We start from the raw sequence: 19,774 nt of genomic DNA on the forward strand, positions 1-19,774 counted from the left end.
CCTCGATCTCTCGCCCCTGGGATCACAAGCTGAGATGAAATTGAGTCTGTTGCTCAACTTACTGAGCCACCCAGGCACCCCCCCCCCCAGTGGACACAGTTATTTATTTGTTTGTTTGTTTATTTAAAGGAATCTCTGCCCCCCGTGTGGGACTAGAACTCATTACCCCAAGACCAAGAGCTACATGCTCTACTGAGCCAGCCAGGCACCCTGCAAAAGTAGTTTTATGAGTAGAAATTTGAAGGAACATTTATGACCACATCATAAATGCACATCTCCCCCATGAGCACTAAGCATATAACCCACCAGCTTCATAGAGCAAAAGTGCAGCCCTTTCTACCCATGGGTCCTGGCCCTTTGCTACTTAAATAGAGGTACTAAGTTGCACCATACGTCTCAAGAATTCTTTCTTGACCATTGCATTCAACAACCTGAAGACATTTTTGGTGACCCCACAGGGGGATTACAGAGTGAATCCAAGAGCCTTGGTGTGACTTGGTAAGTCTCTTTTATTTCCTTAGCCTCTATTTCTTACTTGTTCTTTTCTGGAGATGTCCTGAATAGTATGATCCTTCAGACATATCTTGCCTGAGTGCTCAGGAGAGAACCTCTTGCCCGTGGGTACACTATGGGAGGGATTGATTCCTGCCACATGGTTACACCACTGTTACCTTGGCCCAAGCAGCAATGGGCTCAGAAATCAGACTTTCCTTAATTTTACTGTTCTTTAAACGTGTATATTCTTGTCAGGCACAGGATGGCCACATATGTCTTTAGGACAGCCACTGATCTTAAGACTCCTATGTAAGGTTTCCTTCTAAATAACCCAGTGTGATCCTTCAATGAACATAGAATCCAAGATAGGTCTGACAACGTGCTTCCTGAAAGTGACTGGGGGGGGGGGGACTATTACCCCGTCGGGGCACTCACCCAACGGGGGACTGCTCCCTTGGGACTGGATCATGGACAAAGCTCAGGAGAAAGTTGCCTGGATTGGATAGCTGGATTGGATAGGAGCTCCATACTTCATTTTCCATGTCTCTTATTTGTCCTTACCCGTGTGGGCTATTTTTGGCATTCCTGGTCTTGCTCTCAGATTGAAAGCACTTCTGGTTTAGATATACGACACTTAATACAATATAAAAGAGCTGCCCCTTCTTAACAAAGGCCGGGACCTCTGCCCCATCCATTACTATGAGGTACAGAGGCTTACAAAGGGTTTTGTTATGGGTCGTCAAATACATCAACTCCCTCAAAGTGTAAAGAGACAGCCCCAATCTCTGCCACGATTCAGTCCATTCACCAGCTCCTATGGTAATCTGGAATGCATGAGGGAAGATGAGGGAGGTCGAGTCCCTTCCCAGGTAGTACAAAGGTGTCGGAGCAGTTGAGAAGAGGGACGCCTCTCTCTGAGCCCCAGGAAGCTTGGGCAATATTCCTGATGGGACACCATTCAGAAGCTGAAGGGGATTTTGGTAACGGACTCCCAGTCAGTTAATGTACTCTCCTCATTTTGTAGGCATTAACTATGGGATCAGTTTCATCAATCCCAGAGGATTCCCTCTTGGGCTATCTTCTAATATACTGGATTCAATTTGGATTTAGAGAAAAAGCACCAGGGGTGCCTGAGTGGCTCAGTCAGTTAAGTGTCCGACTTTGGCTCAGGTCATGATCTCATGGTTCATGAGTTCAAGCCTCGTGTTGAGCTCTGTGCTGACAGCTCAGAGCCTGGAGCCTGCAGCCTGCTTTGGATTCTGTGTCTCCCTCTCTCTCTCTCTCTCTGTTCCTCCCCTGCTCGTGCTGTCTCTGTCTCTCAAAAATAAATAAACGTTGAAAAAAATTTTGTAATTTAAAGAAAAAGCACTAAAGTTCACCTCCAACCCAAATAATAAATATTCTGCCTCCTAGTTAACAACTGTCAATGAAAGATAGAAACCCACCCCCCAGGGTGTACAGCTCTCTCTCTTCTTGAGCTCACCCATTCTCAGATCTTGAGGGTGTATTTTTTGCTTTAATAAACTTTCCCACTTGTTACTCTTCTACTGTGCTGCCTGTCTTTCCTTGAATTTCTTCTCGTGACAAAAACAAGAACCTTCAGTGACTCCTTTGGTTCTGTCTGGGAAGAGGCTCCAGGGCCCGGGATCTTCCTGGTTTACTTAGCAACATCTTTTTGGCAGTCACAAAGGAACAAGGCAATCCATTGAGCGACCCTCTTCATCGGTGAGTCTGCAACTCCTGCTTTCTAAGAGTCGGACGTTCAACCAACTGAGACACCCCCGGGCGCCCTTAGACTTTTTAAATTGACAATGTTGCATTAGTTCCAGGTGTATAACATACTGATTCAACAACTCTACATTATGCCGTGCTCACCACAAGTCACCATACAATGTTATTACAATAGCACTGACTTATTCCCTGTGCTGTACCTTTCATCCCTGTGACTCATTCATTCAATAACTGGAAGCCTGTACCTCCCACTCCCCTTCACCCGTTGTGTCCATTCCCTCACCCCCTTCCCCTCCGGCAACCATAAGTTTGTTCTCTGTATATAAGGGTCTGTTTCTGCTTGCTTGTTTGCTCAATTGATTTGTTTTTTAGATTCAACAGATAAGTGAAATCATACAGTATTTGTCTTTCTCTGTTATGTGTGTACACACACATACATGTTGCCACTTTTTTATCCATTCATCTATCAATGGACACTTAGGTTGCTTCCATATCTTGGCTATTGTAAATAATGCTAATGTGCATATGTCTCTTTGAATTAGTGTTTTCATCTTCTGTGGGTAAATACCCAGCAGTGGAATTACTGGATTGCATGGTATTTCTATTTAAAAAAAAAAATTATTTTTGGAGAGGGAGAGAGCACAAGAGGAGGAGAGGGGCAGAGGGAAAGAGAGAATCCCAAGCAGTCTCCATGCTCAGCACAGAGCCTGACATGGGGCTCAATCCCATGACCCTGGGATCACGACCTGAGCCAAAAACAAGAGTCAGACCATTAATTGACTGAGCCACCGGGCATCCCTCTATTTTTTTTTTTTTATTTTTTTTGAGGTAATTCCACACTGTTTTTCACAGTGCTACACCCATTTACATTCCCATCAACAGGCGCAAGGGTTCCCTTTTCTCCACATCCTCGCCAACACTTGTCATTTCTTATCATTTTGATTCCGACAGGTGTGAGGTGATAACTCATTGGGTGGTTTTGATTTGCATTTCCCTGACGAGTGATGTTGAGCATTTTTTCATGTGTCTGCTGGCCATCTGTATGTCTTCTTTGGAAAAATATCTATTTATGTCCTTTGCCCATTTTAAATCAGATGATGATGATGATGGTGGTGATTCTTATTTTGGAGTTGAGTTGTAGAAGTTCCTTATACATTTTGGATATTAACCCCATATAAGATATATCATTTGCAAATATCCTCTGTCATTCAGTAGGTTATCTTTTAGTTTTGTGGATGATTTCTTTCACTGTGGAAAAGCTTTTTATTTTGGTGTAGTTGATGTAGTCCCAATAGTTTATGCTTACTTTTGTTTCCTTTGCCTGAGGAGACATATCCAGAATTATGTTGCTAAGGATGACCATCTTGAAATTCTTTTTTATTTTTTTAATGTTTTAATTCATTTTTGAGAGACAGAGAGAGACAGAGCACTAGCGAGGGAGGAGCAGAGAAAGAGGGGGAGACACAGAATCTGAAGCAGGCTCCAGGCTCTGAGCTGTCAGCACAGAGCCTAACGCAGGGCTCGAACCCACGAACCATGAGATCATGACCTGAGCCGAAGTTGGACACTTAACTGACTGAGACAACCAGGCACCCCAACCATCTTGAATTTTTTTTTTAATTTGTAAAATTATTACTATCATTATTACTTTTGAGAGAGAGGACAGAGTGTGAGCAGGGGAGGGGCAAAGAGAGAGAGAGAGAGAGAGAGAGAGAGAGAGAGAGAGGGAGAAACAGAATCCGCAGCAGATTCCGGACTTGAACTCACAAACTGCAAGATCATGACCTGACCTGAAGTCGGATGCCCAACTGACTGAGCCACCCAGGAGCCCCAATGTTGCTTTTAAAAAAGGAACACACACACCCCTCCCCCAGCCACGGACCTATGTGAGGTGACAGATGTGTTAACTTACTGTGCCAATCATTTCACAATATATACATATATCATCAAATCATCACTTTTAACAATTGGGAGGAGAGTTAAAGGACAACTTTCACTTTCTGATCTATGTCTTATGTTACTTTAATTCTTAAGACAGAGTAAGTTGTGTAATATTTTTTTTAATAACAAAAACTCAAATAAATGCATGCGTATATATGCATAAAAGAAAAAAACTGAGAGGCAAACCACCAGAAATATTTATGGCTGAATGGTTGAGATTATAGACAACATTATCATTCCTCTGGGTAATTTTCTGCATTTTTGAAATCTCCTAAAATGAGAATTTATTACTGTGATCGCTTTCCACTTAAATTTGCAAAAGAAATATATTTGAAAAATTATTTGTAGGAAAGGTAGAAAGTAGAGATTCCTAATGTTCTATATTATTTAATAAATATTTAATGAGCACTTCGCGCATGCTAGACATTGTATTCATTGCTGGCGTTACACTGGTGAATGACAGAGACCCTAGCCCTGCCCTCATAGAGCTTAGAATCTAGTGAGGAAGACAGATACTCAACAAGGAATTACAGGAATGTGGGACATCGGTAGGGGATAATGAGTTGCTATGGAAGCACAGAGCTCTGCAATCTAACCTAGGCTAGGTGTTGGGAAGTCCTCCCAAGGACTAAGGCTAAAAGCTAAGTAGGAATTAGCCAGGCAACCTGAAAAGGGAAAGGCATTTTAAGCAGAGGGAAGGAACATTGAGAAATAAATTCAGCTTACTTCTTTTGCAGAGAGCAGTCTCAAGAGACATAGTGATGAAGTGAGAGAAGAAGCAAGGAAGCTGAGGAAGGTCTGGCAAATCCTCTTAAGGAAAACCTAGGAAAATGTCTTTGCTGTCCCTTCATCAGCTCTTGAAGCTTTTCTAGGTAGCTCGGTGGGAAATATACCAGTTCTTGAAGCCACTAGTCACTTGCTCACTAAAGGAAAGCATTTTCAAAGAAAGGTACTTATAGTTACAATAAAAGACTGCGGGATTTTCAGGGTGTTTTTTTTTAAGTGTTCATTTATTGGTAAAGCTTTCTCTTTAACTGTGAGGAAGGTTATTCTGATCACTTCAAAACATTTAACATGCTGGGAAAGGTCCGAATGAGGTTGCACAGCTTATTTGCTCTACTGATAACCTTCTCCAAGTTACCGGTCATGCATGAGTAATTTGCATTAAGTAAACATGGTTATAGCAGAGCATTTACATTGATTGTATCGATTGTATCAGTAAGGATTATGAAAGTCAGCTCCAGCTAGCTGAAGCAAAAAATAGATCGCAAATATAAATACTTGGTTTTCTCCCTGCATACCAGTTCCCCCTTTTTCTCTACTCCAAATGAGGGGAAACATGGCTGCCGAAAGATTTTCTTCTCTACATCTCATGGTCTGAGTTCTTGAAGAGGGGCTGGCCCCTCTCAATATCAATGCCAAAATGTTTAGGGAGGGAAGGACTGTAATTTGTCAAACTTGGGTCATCTGGCCACCCCTAGACCAATCTCTTATGGCTGTTCTAAGAGCTTCACATGTATTAACTAACTCCTCATACAACCCTTGAGAGTAGATATTATTTTTTTTAATTTTTTTTTAATGTTTATTTATTTTTGAGACAGGGAGAGACAGCATGAATGGGGGAGGGTCAGAGAGAGAGGGAGACACAGAATCTGAAACAGGCTCCAGGCTCTGAGCTGTCAGCCCAGAGCCCGACGCGGGGCTTGAACTCACGGACCGTGAGATCATGACCTGAGCCGAAGTTGGACGCTTAACTGACTGAGCCACCCAGGCGCCCCACTGATGTTATTATTAACCTCATATGAAATGCGGTGGAAATGATGCTGTGAGTCTTGGAGCCTCAGCCTCAAGAGATCTTGCCCCTTCTACTCTTGCTGTCTTAAAATCTTGAGACCACCGTGCCATGAGGAAGTTCAACATTATGGGTTGAATGTTTCCCACGGTCCTTAAGTTGAAGTCTTAATTCCCAGTACCTCAGAATATGAACTTATTTGGAAACAGGGTTTTTAGGGAGGTAATCAGGTTAAAATTAGGTCATTAGGGTAGGCCCTAGCCCAATATGACTCACATCCTTAAAAAGGGGGGAAATGTAGATGTAGACACACACAGAAAGAACACCTCGCGAAGTTGCAGGCAGAACTGGGATGATGAAACACCAAAGATTACCAGCAAACCGCCAGAGGCTAGGAGAGAGGCAGAGAACAGATTCTTCCTCACAGCCTTCAGAAAGATTCAACCCTGCTGACACTGTGACCTTGGAGTTCTAGCCTCAAGAACTGTGAGCAAATGAATTTCTGTTGTGTAAGTCACCTGGCTGTGGCGTGTTGAATACATCTCTTATTCTCCAATAGATTAGATTGTATTAGTTTGCTAGTGTTGCCATAACAAAGTACAGAAGACTGGGTGAGTTAAACAACAGATGTTAATTTCCCTAAGGTATGGAAGGCTGGAAATATGAAATCAAGGTATCAGCAAGGTTGGGTCCTTGGTTTGTAGATGGCTGTCTTCTCCCTATGTCTTCACATGATCTTCCTCTGTGTGGTTTTTGTCCAAACTTTCTCTTCTTATAAGGACACCTTATAAGGTCGTGTCAGAATAGGGTTCATGCTAATAACCTCATTTTAACCTAATCACCTCTTTAAAGATCATACCTTTGAATACAGCCATGAGCTTCAACATATGAAGTTGGGGGAGGACATAGTTCAGCCCACAAAAGGCTGCACGGAGGAGAACAGAGACACTAACGGACGACAGCACCAACTGCCAGATATGTGAATGAGGCCATTGTGAACCTTCCAGCTCAGCTGCCCCTCCCTCTGTCACATGAGTGAGCCTAGGTGCCATCAGGAGCAGAACTGTCCAGCAAGCCATAGAATTGCAAGAAGTAGTAAATGACTATTGTTTTAAGTAGTAGGTTTGGGGGGGGGGGGCGGGTATATTATGCAATGGAAACAACCCCAGTACACGTGAATTCTAAACCAGGCTCAATTTCTCTACACTATAGTTACTGATAGGCTACATGTTAAGTGGATTGCTTAGTCAGTGATTTCATTATTACCACAGAAAAGGAGTAAATACTAATATATTAATTTACAACGAATGGATGTTATTATTGCTTCTCATAACATTTATATAGCACTTTGCTAATTGTTTGAAATAGTTTCTTAATAATTTATAAAGTTTTTTAATCAAAGAAACATTGAATCATAGACCCTTGGGGCTAAAAAAACCCAAGAGGTCATTTAATCCAACTCCTTATCTTCAAAGAGAATGACTTTATCCCATCTAGATAAGAATACTCCTCCTCTTCATCATCATCCAAAAAAACTCTTAAAGTGTGGATCTATAAATGGAACTGTATTTGGCACTCTATAGCCCTTTAAAAATTTAATACAAGAATGAGGCAGAGACAAACCACACATAAACAAATCCAAAGTACTGTGTGCACATACAGCTTAAAAATAATGGGTAAAGATATGACACACACATACACACACACGAATATTATTCAGCCATGAGAAAGAATAAAATCCTGCCATCTGCAACAACATAAATTGACCTGAGGGAATTATTATTATTATTATTATTATTATTTTCTTGAGGGCATTGTTAAAGTGAAATAAGTCAGACAGAGAAAGACAAATATTGTATGTCACTTAAATGTGAAATCTAAAAAAGCCAAACTCACAGAAACAGAGATGAGAGGTGCACCTGGGTGGCTCAGTCGGTTAAGTGTCCTACACTTGGTTTTGGCTCAGATCATGATCTCACGGTTTGTGAGCTCAAGTCCCACATCAGGCTCTGTGCTGACAGTGCAGAGCCTGCTTGGGATTCTCATTCTCTCTCTCTCTCTCTCTCTCTCTCTCTCTCTCTCTCTCTCTCTCTCTCCCTTCTCTCTGCCCCTTCCCTGCTTGCTCTCTTTTTCAAAATAAATAAATAAACTTAAAAAGAAAAAAAAAGAAATAGTCTAGAATGGTGGTTAGCAGGGGCAGGGGTGGGGAAAATGGGGAGATGTTTGACCAAAGGTACATATCTAGTTTGGGGATAAGCTCTGGGGATCTAATACATAGCATGGTGATTATACCTAATACTACTGTTCTATATACTTCAAAGTTGCTGAAAGAGTAGATCTTAAATGTTCTCAACACAAAAAAGAAATGGTTATCGTGTGACTTGATGGAAGTGTTAACTAAATCTATGTTGGTAATCATTCTGCAATATACGTGTCTCAAATCAACACCTTGTACAACTTAAAGTATGTTGTATGTCAATTACATCTCAATAAAGCTGGGGGAAAAAAGGAAAAAAATGCTACATATAAAATGACATTTTTTTTCTTCCACTTTATCTACATAAACATTTTCCGCCCAGGTAGATAAAACCAATAGAGATAAACATAACTATAAAAGCATATACATGTACACAAGTGGTAAAAGAAAAATTGGGGGAAACGTGACAGCTCTCAAATATTTGAAGGGCGGTTATGTAGAAGAAGAAAGATTTATTCTGTTCAGCTACTGTGTAGAATTAGGACCGGGGTGAAACAGGTAGAAGTTCAAGGAGGCATGTGTCAGTTTAACTTTCGGATGAACTTTGCAACAACTAGAACTCCTCAAAATCAATGAGTTCCCTCACTGGAGTTATTGTAGAGGGAATTCCAGATTAGCCCAGGTGACTTCTAAGGTTCTTTCCCAAACCCTGTGATGCTGAGCCACATGTCAAAATTAAACACATTTATCAGCCTGGAAATGCACACTGGTAAACACAGGGATCAGCGGAGCATTGCAACACCCGCCCCCACCCCCCCACCCCCACCCCCTTCTGATTACCTTAGAGGAAGGCAATTGAATGTTATAGGCAAAGAATTGTTACCAGCTGTGGTTGTTTTAGGTAGGGACTGCGAAGGGTCCAGGGAAACTGCTAAGTCTCTGTGGATGAGTGTGAGATTCTCTTATGAAGGAGGCAGGATCTGAGTAGTCCTGAGTACTGTAAGAGGTGACACTTGGGAGCCATATTGGGGAGAATATGATTATTGCAAAAGTCATAGCTAAGAAAGAATACACCGCGAGTTAGGCTAATTGGATAAAACATACATGCCTACGATAGGAGTGGTGGGGGTTTGAGGAACAAGAGATGATGCCCATTAAGCAATTATAATCCAGGGTGTCCTGGAAAAATAATTTTGAAACATTAGGTGAAAAACGTTAACATTGTACACAATGAAGGGGAGCGGGAAGCACAGTCGGCAAAGTGATGAGAGGAAGAAACGTTTTTGTTTTAGTGAGTTGCTTGGTGCTGAAGGTGAGGAAGCCAGGCAAGAAAGGCTAACAGCAGGAGAATCCAGCAGACATGACCGGAGTCGAAAGGAACACCGCGTTCATACAGATGTAGAGAAAGAAGTAGATATGAAAGACAATGTGAGAATGTGGCAATGGCCTGGAAATGCAGACTGGTAAAGACCGGGATCAGTGAAGCGTTGCTCCCGAGTCCCTTGCTTCTGGAAATAGTGGTATTGCTCCTATTACAGGGAAGGTAAAGATGATAAGCATCTGTCTTCGGTGTGCCTTGGTGATATGTCTGTCTGATCTTTCGTGCCAGCCCCTGGCTATTGGCTGGTTGAGGCTGGCCCTGTGCTACTATGTACCAGCCCTGCTGCTTTTTTTCACCTGGTTATTGCCCCCACCTGGAGCTCCCAGCTGCCCTCAGTTGGGTTTGAGACGGTACTACAGTACTACTTGGGATTGTTTTTAATGTTTAAAAAAATGTTTTTTAGTGTTTATTTATTTTTGAGAGAGACAGAGAGTGAGCGGGAGAGGCGTAGAGACAGAGGGAGAGCCAGACTCCAAAGCAGGCTCCAGGCTCTGAGCGGTCAGCACAGAGCCCGATGCAGGGCTCAAACCCACAAACAGTGAGATCATGACCCGAGCGGAAGTCATGGCTCAACCGACTGAGCTACCCAGGCAGTCCACAAATGTTTTAAATGTTTAAATGTAATTGTCAGTCAAGTCACTTGGCTTTTGTTATATTGAGATGAAAAAATTTCCCACACCTGATGAACTAGGTTTCTCCCTCGTCTTATCACCATCCCGCATTCTTAAAATTCCCATTTCGCTTTGAAAATTAAAGAAAGGCAACTATCCACAAAATAAATGCACATATCCTAAGTCTCCACTTACAGGATACTTTAGGTAGGATCTTAAGAATCAATGGTAGAGGAATCTTCATATGCAAAACAAAGGTATTACATAACAGTGCACATGTGCAAAACCACGTAGGAATGACTAATACAGTGATATATGATTCTACATGCTTTTTGGGGAGGGGTTTGTGTGTGTTTTTGTGGCTGGTGGCAAGTGGGGGTGTGGGGGGGCTCATCTGAACAAACACTGTAGAATTTGTTTCATAGCCTAAGTTATACAACTTGAAAAAATTAGGTTTGGGAAAATCTTATGGACTTCTGAAAACATTCATTTTTTTTTTGTACAAATAGTAAACGCTTATATGACAATAAATGTCAAATACTGTTTTAAGTGTTTTAGGTCAACCAATTTAATTCTAACCACATCCCTGTAAGATAGGTATTATTGTTATCATCACTTCACCGATGAGGAACTGGTGCACAAAAGGTGAAGTATTTGCCCAAGATTAAATAATTAATAAGTATCAGAGTCCAGTTTTGAACTCAGTCTGGCTTCAGAGTCCCTGCCCTTAACCACTGTACTATACTGTACTCATCTATTATGGAACATGCATGAATTAGCAGAGAGGCCATGCCATTATCCTCAAATTAAAATTCTCTCAGAAAGCAAAATCCAAACAAACCAAACTCTACTCTATGATAACCTTTATCCTGTGTCAATGATTTTTTCCCCCTGTAGTTGCAAACACTTTGGGAATTAAAAGAAAAAAAAAGTATTTTCAACACAGGAAAACTTTGATACAAATGGAAAATTCACATTCTATCCAGTGCCAAAGCATAGTGCTTCTGTTCCCATTTAGGGGAGCAATTTCAGTTATTTCTGGTTACACCCTGGATGGCAATGGGATAATTCCATACTGCTTTCCTAGTGGTATCAGTGTCAGGGGATGGTTCATCTAAGGTCATCCTGGTTCTCCGAAAGATGCACTAAGGAAAGCTGCATCCACCTTTCCCTCCAAACCTATCTTCCCAGTGGTTGTTCTGTTGCTTCTTTGCAATGCCTCCCATCCTGTTTTCATTTTAAGAAAAATTTCAGGGTGGTACCTGCAGTAACTGATACTTTTTATCAAGGAAATAAGGAAGTGAAGGGAATGGTAAGAGGATAGTTATCAACTTCTTTGAGAATTTAAAACACTGGATCAATATTAAGATGTAAGAATGTGCAGGGGCAGAATGATTAGTGGATATTTATACATATGTATGTGTGTGCATGGATAAAAAACACTGCTGCCTTGCGTCACCCTCTTTAGACAATATAAGCTAATGATGAGTAAGTTCTGACTCAGAAACAGGGTCAAAGAGAAACATTTTTCCCCCCTTTGTCATCAAAAGGAGACCTGACCACGTGCACGGTATATAAAGCATACCGGTGGGAAGATTAGCTTTACTGTCAAGCATTGTAAGGGTAACAGGAACACACATGTGGTTAGACGGTAAAGGAGCTCAAGAGGAATTCATGGTAATATGAGGAGTGGGGCCACAACTGCTTCTCCAGTGAGACTTCAAAGTGCAGACAACCGAGGCGAGTGCAACTTAACATCATGAAATAATTTCAAAAGACTACAATAAAATAATAATGTACCTTTTTTAGTATCTTCACGTAAATTTTGTATAATCTTAGACTCTAGGCCTGCTGCTGACAATGGTGTTGAAAGGGAATCTCCTGGGCGTTTTAGGGAGCCTCACCTGGATGGCAAGCAGCAAAAGCCTCGTGCGTTTCTGTCCCGACTGTGCCTGCTAAAGAGCCATGCACCTGGGGCGCTCACCGCAACTGATATGACAGGTGGAGGTGGGACAGGGATGGCTTTACGTCCATCCCCCAAAGGAGGTAGCATGTAGAGCCGAACGTGGGAGGGATCGCTAAGGCGGATTCAGACCTGGGAGGCCCAGGTGGCGCGGAGGCCGACCAAAAGACCCGAAGGGGCTGTGGACGTGCCAACGAGGTGGGCGCTGGGGGGACCCACCCCGTGAGGAGGGGGGGGGGGGGGGGGCGGGGGGGGGCCGCCGGGAAGCCCTCCCTCCGAGTAGCGGAGGTGACTGGTCGGGCTGGGGGCGGGAGACGCTCTGTCCCACGCTCTCCCAGTGCTCGGTGGTTTAAAGATGGCGGCGGCGGCGGCGGCGTTGGGGGCGCGGAGCCGCGGGAGGAGGAGGGAGGAGAATCTGTGAGTCGCCCAGAGGCAGCGCAGCGGCTGCTGTGAGGAGTCCGCGTGCGGAGCCGCCGGCGGCCCGACCGCTCGGGGCCGGGGCCTGGTCTGGGAAGGAGAGGCCGGAGCAGCGCCGGGAGCCTGAGGCCGGAGCCGAGGAGGAATGTGACCTGGGGTCGGCGGGGGCGCGGGAGTACGCGAGCGCAGGGATGGGGCAGCAGGTGGGCCGCGTCGGGGAGGCTCCGGGGCTTCAGCAGCCGCAGCCTCGCGGGATCCGGGGCAGCAGTGCAGCCAGGCCCTCCGGCCGCAGGCGGGACCTGGCGGGGCGCACCACAGAGGCCGGCTTCAATATCTTCACCCAGCATGGTGAGTGTCCGGGAGCCGGCGTGAGGGCGTGGGGGAGGCTGGGGGTGGGGTTGGGGCGGGGTGGGAGGCAGACAGGCAGCTCTAGGGGGTCGAGGGGTGGCGGGGTGCCTGAGACTGGGGGCGGAATCCGCTGCCATCTGGGCCAGTCACGGGAGGCGAGTCACACCCCTCCCCCCCTCCCGTCTCCAGCCTGGCTGGCAGCTCCTGGGGGCGGAGAAGGAAAGAGAAGTGGTCTTAGGGACCGTGGATGGATTGTGCTGTATCTTGGGACACTGTGTGGCTCGGTGAAGACGGTGGATAGTATCCCCAGGGGAGGGAAGGATGCTGGGAGGTGTGGGCTCGATCCAGTAGGTGTTAGTGTAACTCGGTCGTTAGCGAAGGGAACGGGTTGTGCCTCAAGGGATTTGGAAATAGGAACTGAATCTCCGGAGATAGTGGCGTATAAAGTGTGTATGTACGTATAAGTCAGACTAAGAGCAGTGTCAGAATAGTGAGCTGTGACCTAAAATACTATTCCGTGGCAAAGATAAGGGTAGTGTCTCAGTACTTTTGACGTTCCCACCCTCCCCACCCCCGCCCCAAACTGCACAGGAAGGGCTTTGCTAGACCGTCCTATGTTCTGCTTTTTTTTTTTTTAGTAGGATACACTTCTGAGAAGCTGGTAGGGGTTAGAGGTTGGTGGTCATGGTTAGGACTTTGGATGTGAACAAGAGTTTTCTTCCTTGTTCATATGCACATGTGTAACATGTATCCTGCGCTATTCTGGAACCTATTGCTTTGGCCTCATTATCCAGGTATTTTTAGAATGGTTGTCTCCCAACTCTTTTGATCATACCCTCTTATCAGTAAAAGAGCATATACTCCAGGAACTTATGTATCTGTTAATTATATATGTACTTGTTCTGCTGTGCCGATATGTTATGTAACTTGTAAATGCCCACAGAAATAGAATTTAAGAAAGGATGAGATGAAAAAACAAGTATAATGAGAATTCTGATATTTTTCTACCCTGCAGCCCACTGGATCCATTTGCACTTCCTCTGAGCTACACCCACACCACTTTTGAGACCACTTTTCTAGAGGAAGGAAGAGTGGCGAAGGGGGAAAAACAATTGAGCTTCATGGGTTATCATGAGATATCACAAGACCTTAGGCTGAAGAGATAGATGTCACATGGATAGATGTGACAAGGACTGCATAGTTGAGGTTGGATGAGAGGTTGGAATTTCACTAAGGAGGCATATAGAAAATAATAAAGGATAAAAGATACAGGGTGTCTAAATTGAACAATATAGGGAGGAGAAGGAAGGAAAGGAAGTATGACTGTTAGAAATGGAGTTTTGGAGGAAATAATGATTGTATGCATAGCATTATGCAAAGAAAAGAGATGAACCTGGGGAGCTGTGGCTGCTAGCTGAGTTGTATCACAGAGCTCTGGGTTTGGACTTTGTGAGCATGCTGAGTTGTTTCTCAGTGGAGGAGATATAAATTATTTTGGGCCATTCAAGTGTTACATGTCTACTATGAAAGATGTGAGTCATCTTCTCTCCAGGTATATGAACATTTTTATGAAAGTGCTATATATGAGTTAGTTTTTATTGAAATCACTTTCTAAAACACAGGAGGAAAGAATGGATGAATAGTTTTCAAGGAAGATCATTCAAGTAGCCTCACTTTGTGGGAAGTGTTAGTAGGCGTTAAACTTGGCCCAGTAGGGCAGCAGTGATTCTCTTCCTCTAGCATCTTACTGAGGACAGAAACTTTTCAGAGACGGAGGAATGTCATGAAGAATGGAATGGGAAGAGATTTTGAAGGATGGGTAGGACTTGGATCTATGGATCAAGAAAAAAAGGACAGGCTGGGCAGGAGAAAAGACTTGAGCATGAACAATGGGAATTAACATAATTTGCTGATGGGATAGTGAGGAGACACCTGTTTGGAGTGAAGCAAGTCCTCCAGGAGTAAATCTTAGAGCAAAAATGGCAAGAATCAAATTCTGGCCCTGGCTCCACCTGGCTGTGTGATTTAGTCACTTATCATCTTTGGGGTTCTCTATCTGCAAGATGTTGGATTGGATGATTGCTAAGGTACCTTCTGACTCTAAGATTTTATGATTCTAATTGAAGCAGTGGGAAGAAAGCTTTGAATATATTTGATTGGGCCTGGGTAATGGAAAATGTGGCAGAGGAGTTAATATCAGTTTACCTGATTGGCTAATTCATAGAATATATCATCAAGCCCAAGTGTGAAATGCTGAACAGTTGGCCTTAAGTGGAGGCAATGGAAATGGGGGGGGGGGGGGGGGGGGAAGTCTGAGGGATATTTCATTCATTGAATAAACAAAAATTTTTTTGAGTACCTATTATGTAACTGGGCTCTGGGGATCTTGCTGTGAGCATAACAAGAGTCCCTGCCCTTGTAAAACTTAGAGGACTTCATGATTCAATATGGAGGATGAACAAGAGATCACTTTGGAATATTTATAGAGGGCATTAACTCTGGGGCCATTCTGCCTGGATTTGAAACCTGGCTCAGATGCTTATTATATGTGTGACCCCTGGGCAAGTTATTTAACGTTTTTGTGCCTTGGATTCTCCTTTTGTAAAATGAGGATAAGAGCACCTAATAATAATAGTATGTAGATTAAATTAGTTAATATATGTAGTGCAGGATAAGAGCTAAATTTGTGTCAGCTGCTGCCATTACTATTATAAAAATAGGGGTGAGTCGAAGACTGTAAGGTTTTGAAATTGGCTGAGATGATGATTATTGACAAGTTTGGAAGTGAGAAGCTAAGTGAAAGGATGGGAATAGGGTAAGTTGTTGCCAAAGTCTAGTATGAAAAGAATGTCATTAGCAAATAATACAGGAAACAAAGGTGAAGTGAGTACTGTTTCTAGACAGATCAGTGTTTATAAACTTTTCTGTAGATCAGAGTTTCTCAGCCTTGGCAGTGTCGACATTTTGGGGTGGATGGTTCTTTGTTGTAGGGGGCTGTCATGTGCTTTGTAAGACATTTGGCAGCACACTGGCCTCTACTCACTAGATGCCAGTAGCAACCCTGGCCTCCAGTTGGGACAACCAGAAAGGTTTACAGACATTACTAAATGGCCCCTGGGGCAGGGGGTAAAATTGCTCCTAGTTAAGAACTGCTTAGAAATACATGACACATTCTGAATTGAATGAATGAATGAATCTGATTCAAAAGCTCCTCAATCTATCATTTGACATTTACACAAAAAATTTGGATCCTGGAACGAGTATACAAATAGTTTCACGAGATATTAGCACATCATTTCATATATGGAGTTGAAGTCTGGCAGGCTATTGAGTTTACATGTAGGTTTAAAGGTAGATCAAATGTTGTTTTGTAGTTAATCAGTAAAAATGTACAGACGTTATAGAAATGGCTTAATCGGAGTCCATGATTTTTCTTCTGTAGGAAGAAATATTTTCTTGTTTAAAATGAGAATGGTATTTTTATTGTTTTTTCTTTTTTTATTGTTAATGTATGGGTAAGTTGTTATAACTGGTCAAAAGTGATTTTTATGAAAATAATTTAGAAGGAATAAAAATAATAGGGCTGTTTTTGGTGTGAAAGGGGTGAGTGATCTATAACTTTCCTGAACTCTGCTATTGGACCTTTTTGGTGAGCTGATGTTTTGTGACTAGCGATATGGGGTTGGATGCTTGTATTTTTTTTTTTTTTTGGTATATTCTCCATTTATTTTTTAAATTTACATCCAAGTTAGCATATAGTGCAACGATGATTTCAGGAGTAGATTCCTTAATGCCCCTTACCCATTTAGCCCACAACCCCTCCAGTAATCCTCTGTTTGTTCTCCATATTTAAGAGTCTCTTATGTTTTGTCCCCCTCCCTGTTTTTATATTATTTTTGTTTCCCTTCCCTTATGTTCATCTGTTTTGTCTCCTAAAGTCCTCATATGAGTGAAGTCATATTTGTCTTTCTCTGACTAATTTCGCTTAGCATAATTCCACCCATGTAGTTGAAAATGGCAAGATCTCATTGTTTTTGATTGCCGAGTAATACTCCATTGTATATATATACCACATTTTCTTTATCCATTCATCCATCGATGGACATTTGGGCTCTTTCCATACTTTGGCTATTGTTGATAGTGCTGCTATAAACATTGGGTGCATGTGTCCCTTCGAAACAGCATCCCTGTACCCTTGGATAAATACCTAGTAGTGCAATTGCTGGGTCGTAGGGTAGTTCTGTTTTTAATTTTTTGAGGAACCTCCATACTGTTTTCCAGACTGGCTGCACTAGCTTGCATTCCCACCAACAATGCAAAAGAGATCCTCTTTCTCTGCATCCTCACCAACATCTGTTGTTGCCTGAGTTGTTAGTGTTAGCCATTCTGACAGGGGTGAGGTGGTAGCTCACTGTGGTTTTGGATTTGTATTTCCCTGATGGTGAGTGATGTGGAGCATTTTTTCATATGTCGGTTGGCCATCTGGATGTCTTCTTTGAAGAAGTGTCTATTCATGTCTTTTGCCCATTTCTTTGCTGGATTATTTGTTTTTTGGATGTTGAGTTTGAAAAGTTCTTTATAGATTTTGGATACTAACCCTTTATCTGATAGGTCGTTTGCAAATATCTTCTCCCATTCTGTCGGTTGCCTTGTAGTGTTGCTGATTGTTTCCTTTGCTGTGCGGAAGCTTTTTATTTTGATGAGGTCCCAATAGTTCATTTTTGCTTTGGTTTCCCTTGCCTCCGGAGACATGTTGAGTAAGAAGTTGCCGCGGCCAAGGTCAAAGGTTTTTGCCTGCTTTTCTCCTTGAGGATTTTGATGGCTTCCTATCTTATTACGTTTAGGTCTTTCATCCATTTTGAGTTTATTTTTGTGTATGGTGTAAGAAAGTGGTCCAGGTTCATTTTTCTGCATGTCGCTGTCCAGTTTTCCCAGCACCACTTGCTGAAGAGACTGTCTTTTCTCCACTGGATATTCTTTCTTTCCTGCTTTGTCAAAGATTAGTTGGCCGTATGTTTGTGGGTCCGTTTCTGGGTTCTCTATTCTGTTCCATTGATCTGAGTGTCTGTTTTTGTGCCACTTACCGTCTTTTTAATATCTGACAGACCTTGCAATAATTGAGGATTTCACTTCAGCTTTACTTTTCTCATTTGCTGAAAATACTATTAAAAATTAACCTTAAATTGTGACATTTTGAATAATAAAAATTTTTCCTTAAACTCATCAGTTTAAGTGAGCTGATTTGCTTATTTATTTTGGATCTGTACTTCATGTTTTAATGTTTGCAGAATGAAAGATTAGGCACCCCAGGTTGAAAATGATACTGTAGAAAGAATAGGAGGGCTGTTAAAAGGGAATTTTAATTATAGTGGCCTAGTCACTGATTGCTTGTGTATGTGTGTGGTGGGGGGGGGGGGGTCACTGATTTTTTTTTTTTTTTTTTTTTTTTTTTTTAAGTAATCTCTATACTCCTCCTGGGGCTCAAAGTCATGACTCTCAGATAAAGAGTTGCATGCTCCAGGTGCCTGGGTGGCTCATTTGGTTAATTAAGCAAGCATCTGACTCTTGATTTTGGCTCTGGTCATGATCTCCTGGTTCCTGAGGTTGAGCCTAGCCTTGAGCTCTGCACTTTGGGATTCTTTTTCTGCCTCACCCTGACTTGCCCTCTCTCTCTCAAAATAAATAAACATTTTGAAAAAAGAGTTGCATGCTCTTCTGACTGAGCCAGCCAGGTGCCATGTTGTGGCCACTGATTCTTAAGGGAACTAAACTTTTCAAAAGAAATAAACTGTTATATTTTTGTTAATCTCCAAATCTGCAGAAGTTATAGATGCATAACTGTGACTCTGCCTATAGCAAAATGACAAAATAAGTTGTGGTACAGATTCTCTTCTCACAGCCCAATTGACAGTAAGTTCCCAGGTAAATTATGAAGTCTGAAGTTCCTTATTTTATTTATTTTTTAAATTTGTTTTTGAAAGAAAAAGGACACAAGCAGGGCTGGTAGAGAGAGACAGAGACAGAACCTGAAGCAGGCTCCAGGCTCTGAGTTGTCAGTACAGAGCCCGACCTGGGGCTCAAACTCACAAACTACGGGATCATGACCTGAGCTGAAGTCAGATGCTTAACCGAGTGAGCCACCAGGCTCCCCAGTCTGAAGTTCCTTCTTAAACGTCTTCAGCATACTTAAAAAGAAGGCAAAAGCCAAACAACAGAAAAACCAGCGTCTTGCCCCCTCTAACCTCCTTTCAGTGTTTTGTTTTTTTTTTTCCTCATGTTCATTCTTTAATCGGGAATGATGATAATTATATTTGCCTAGTTTTAGAGTTTATGAAGACATTTTATGTCCTTTATCTCATTTGAACTTTACAGCTACTCTGAAATAGGTGGGAGCAGGTATTGATCTTCCCATTTTACAGATGATGAAGAGTTAAAAGAATTAAATGACTTCCTAAGGTCAAGTAGCAGTGAAGTTATGGGATTGAAACTCAAGCTTTTGCCTCCAAATCTTTGTTCTAGTGTAGAGATTTAGAGAACATGTGTTTTAGAATTGGATTAGTTTTATGTCTGACATTAGTAAAGTGTTTACAGCTCCCAATCTATAAAATTATGTACTGAGTACTCAATAAGTAGCAGTGGGGTTATTTACCTGGAGATGGTTGTAGAGATTATATGAGTTGTGTGTGAAAATGTTTGTTTTGTAACCCATGTAAAACACTGCTCTTGTCTTTTTTTTTTTTTTTTGCTCTTGTCATCTTGAGGGTATGCTAAAGTATAGAATTGTCTTACCATTTATATCTTAAGTCTCTGTGTTCTCTCTGTAAGTTCCTCCCCCCCCCCCTGTTTTTTGTGTATTATAGAGGATTTTGAGAGAGGAACAAAGGGGGAGATTGTGGGG

The 19,774-nt window shown here is 42.4% G+C and overlaps 1 protein-coding gene and 1 long non-coding RNA gene across 5 annotated transcripts in view; both read left to right on the plus strand.

Annotated features, from left to right (window-relative positions):
- The first annotated feature begins 315 nt into the window (after positions 1-315).
- Positions 316-11,952, plus strand: LOC121011878 (uncharacterized). Its single transcript, XR_005781817.1, has 2 exons — positions 316-498; positions 11,699-11,952. It is a non-coding gene; the product is annotated as an uncharacterized LOC121011878 (long non-coding RNA).
- A 509-nt stretch (positions 11,953-12,461) lies between these two features.
- Positions 12,462-19,774, plus strand: part of ABL2 (ABL proto-oncogene 2, non-receptor tyrosine kinase) — a 112,711-nt gene continuing 105,398 nt past the window's right edge. For 2 of the 4 annotated variants that reach the window (XM_040446643.1, XM_040446645.1), the window contains exon 1: positions 12,462-12,876. In XM_040446643.1, coding sequence (XP_040302577.1) covers positions 12,720-12,876 — 157 coding nt within the window. In that variant the 5' untranslated portion in view covers positions 12,462-12,719. The remainder of the gene's footprint in view (positions 12,877-19,774) is intronic. The other 2 variants (XM_040446647.1, XM_040446649.1) reach the window with 1 other exon arrangement.

Source organism: Herpailurus yagouaroundi, unplaced genomic scaffold (genome assembly GCF_014898765.1).
Source record: "Herpailurus yagouaroundi ecotype Mexico unplaced genomic scaffold, PumYag 195, whole genome shotgun sequence".
NCBI classification, from domain to species: domain Eukaryota; kingdom Metazoa; phylum Chordata; class Mammalia; order Carnivora; family Felidae; genus Herpailurus; species Herpailurus yagouaroundi.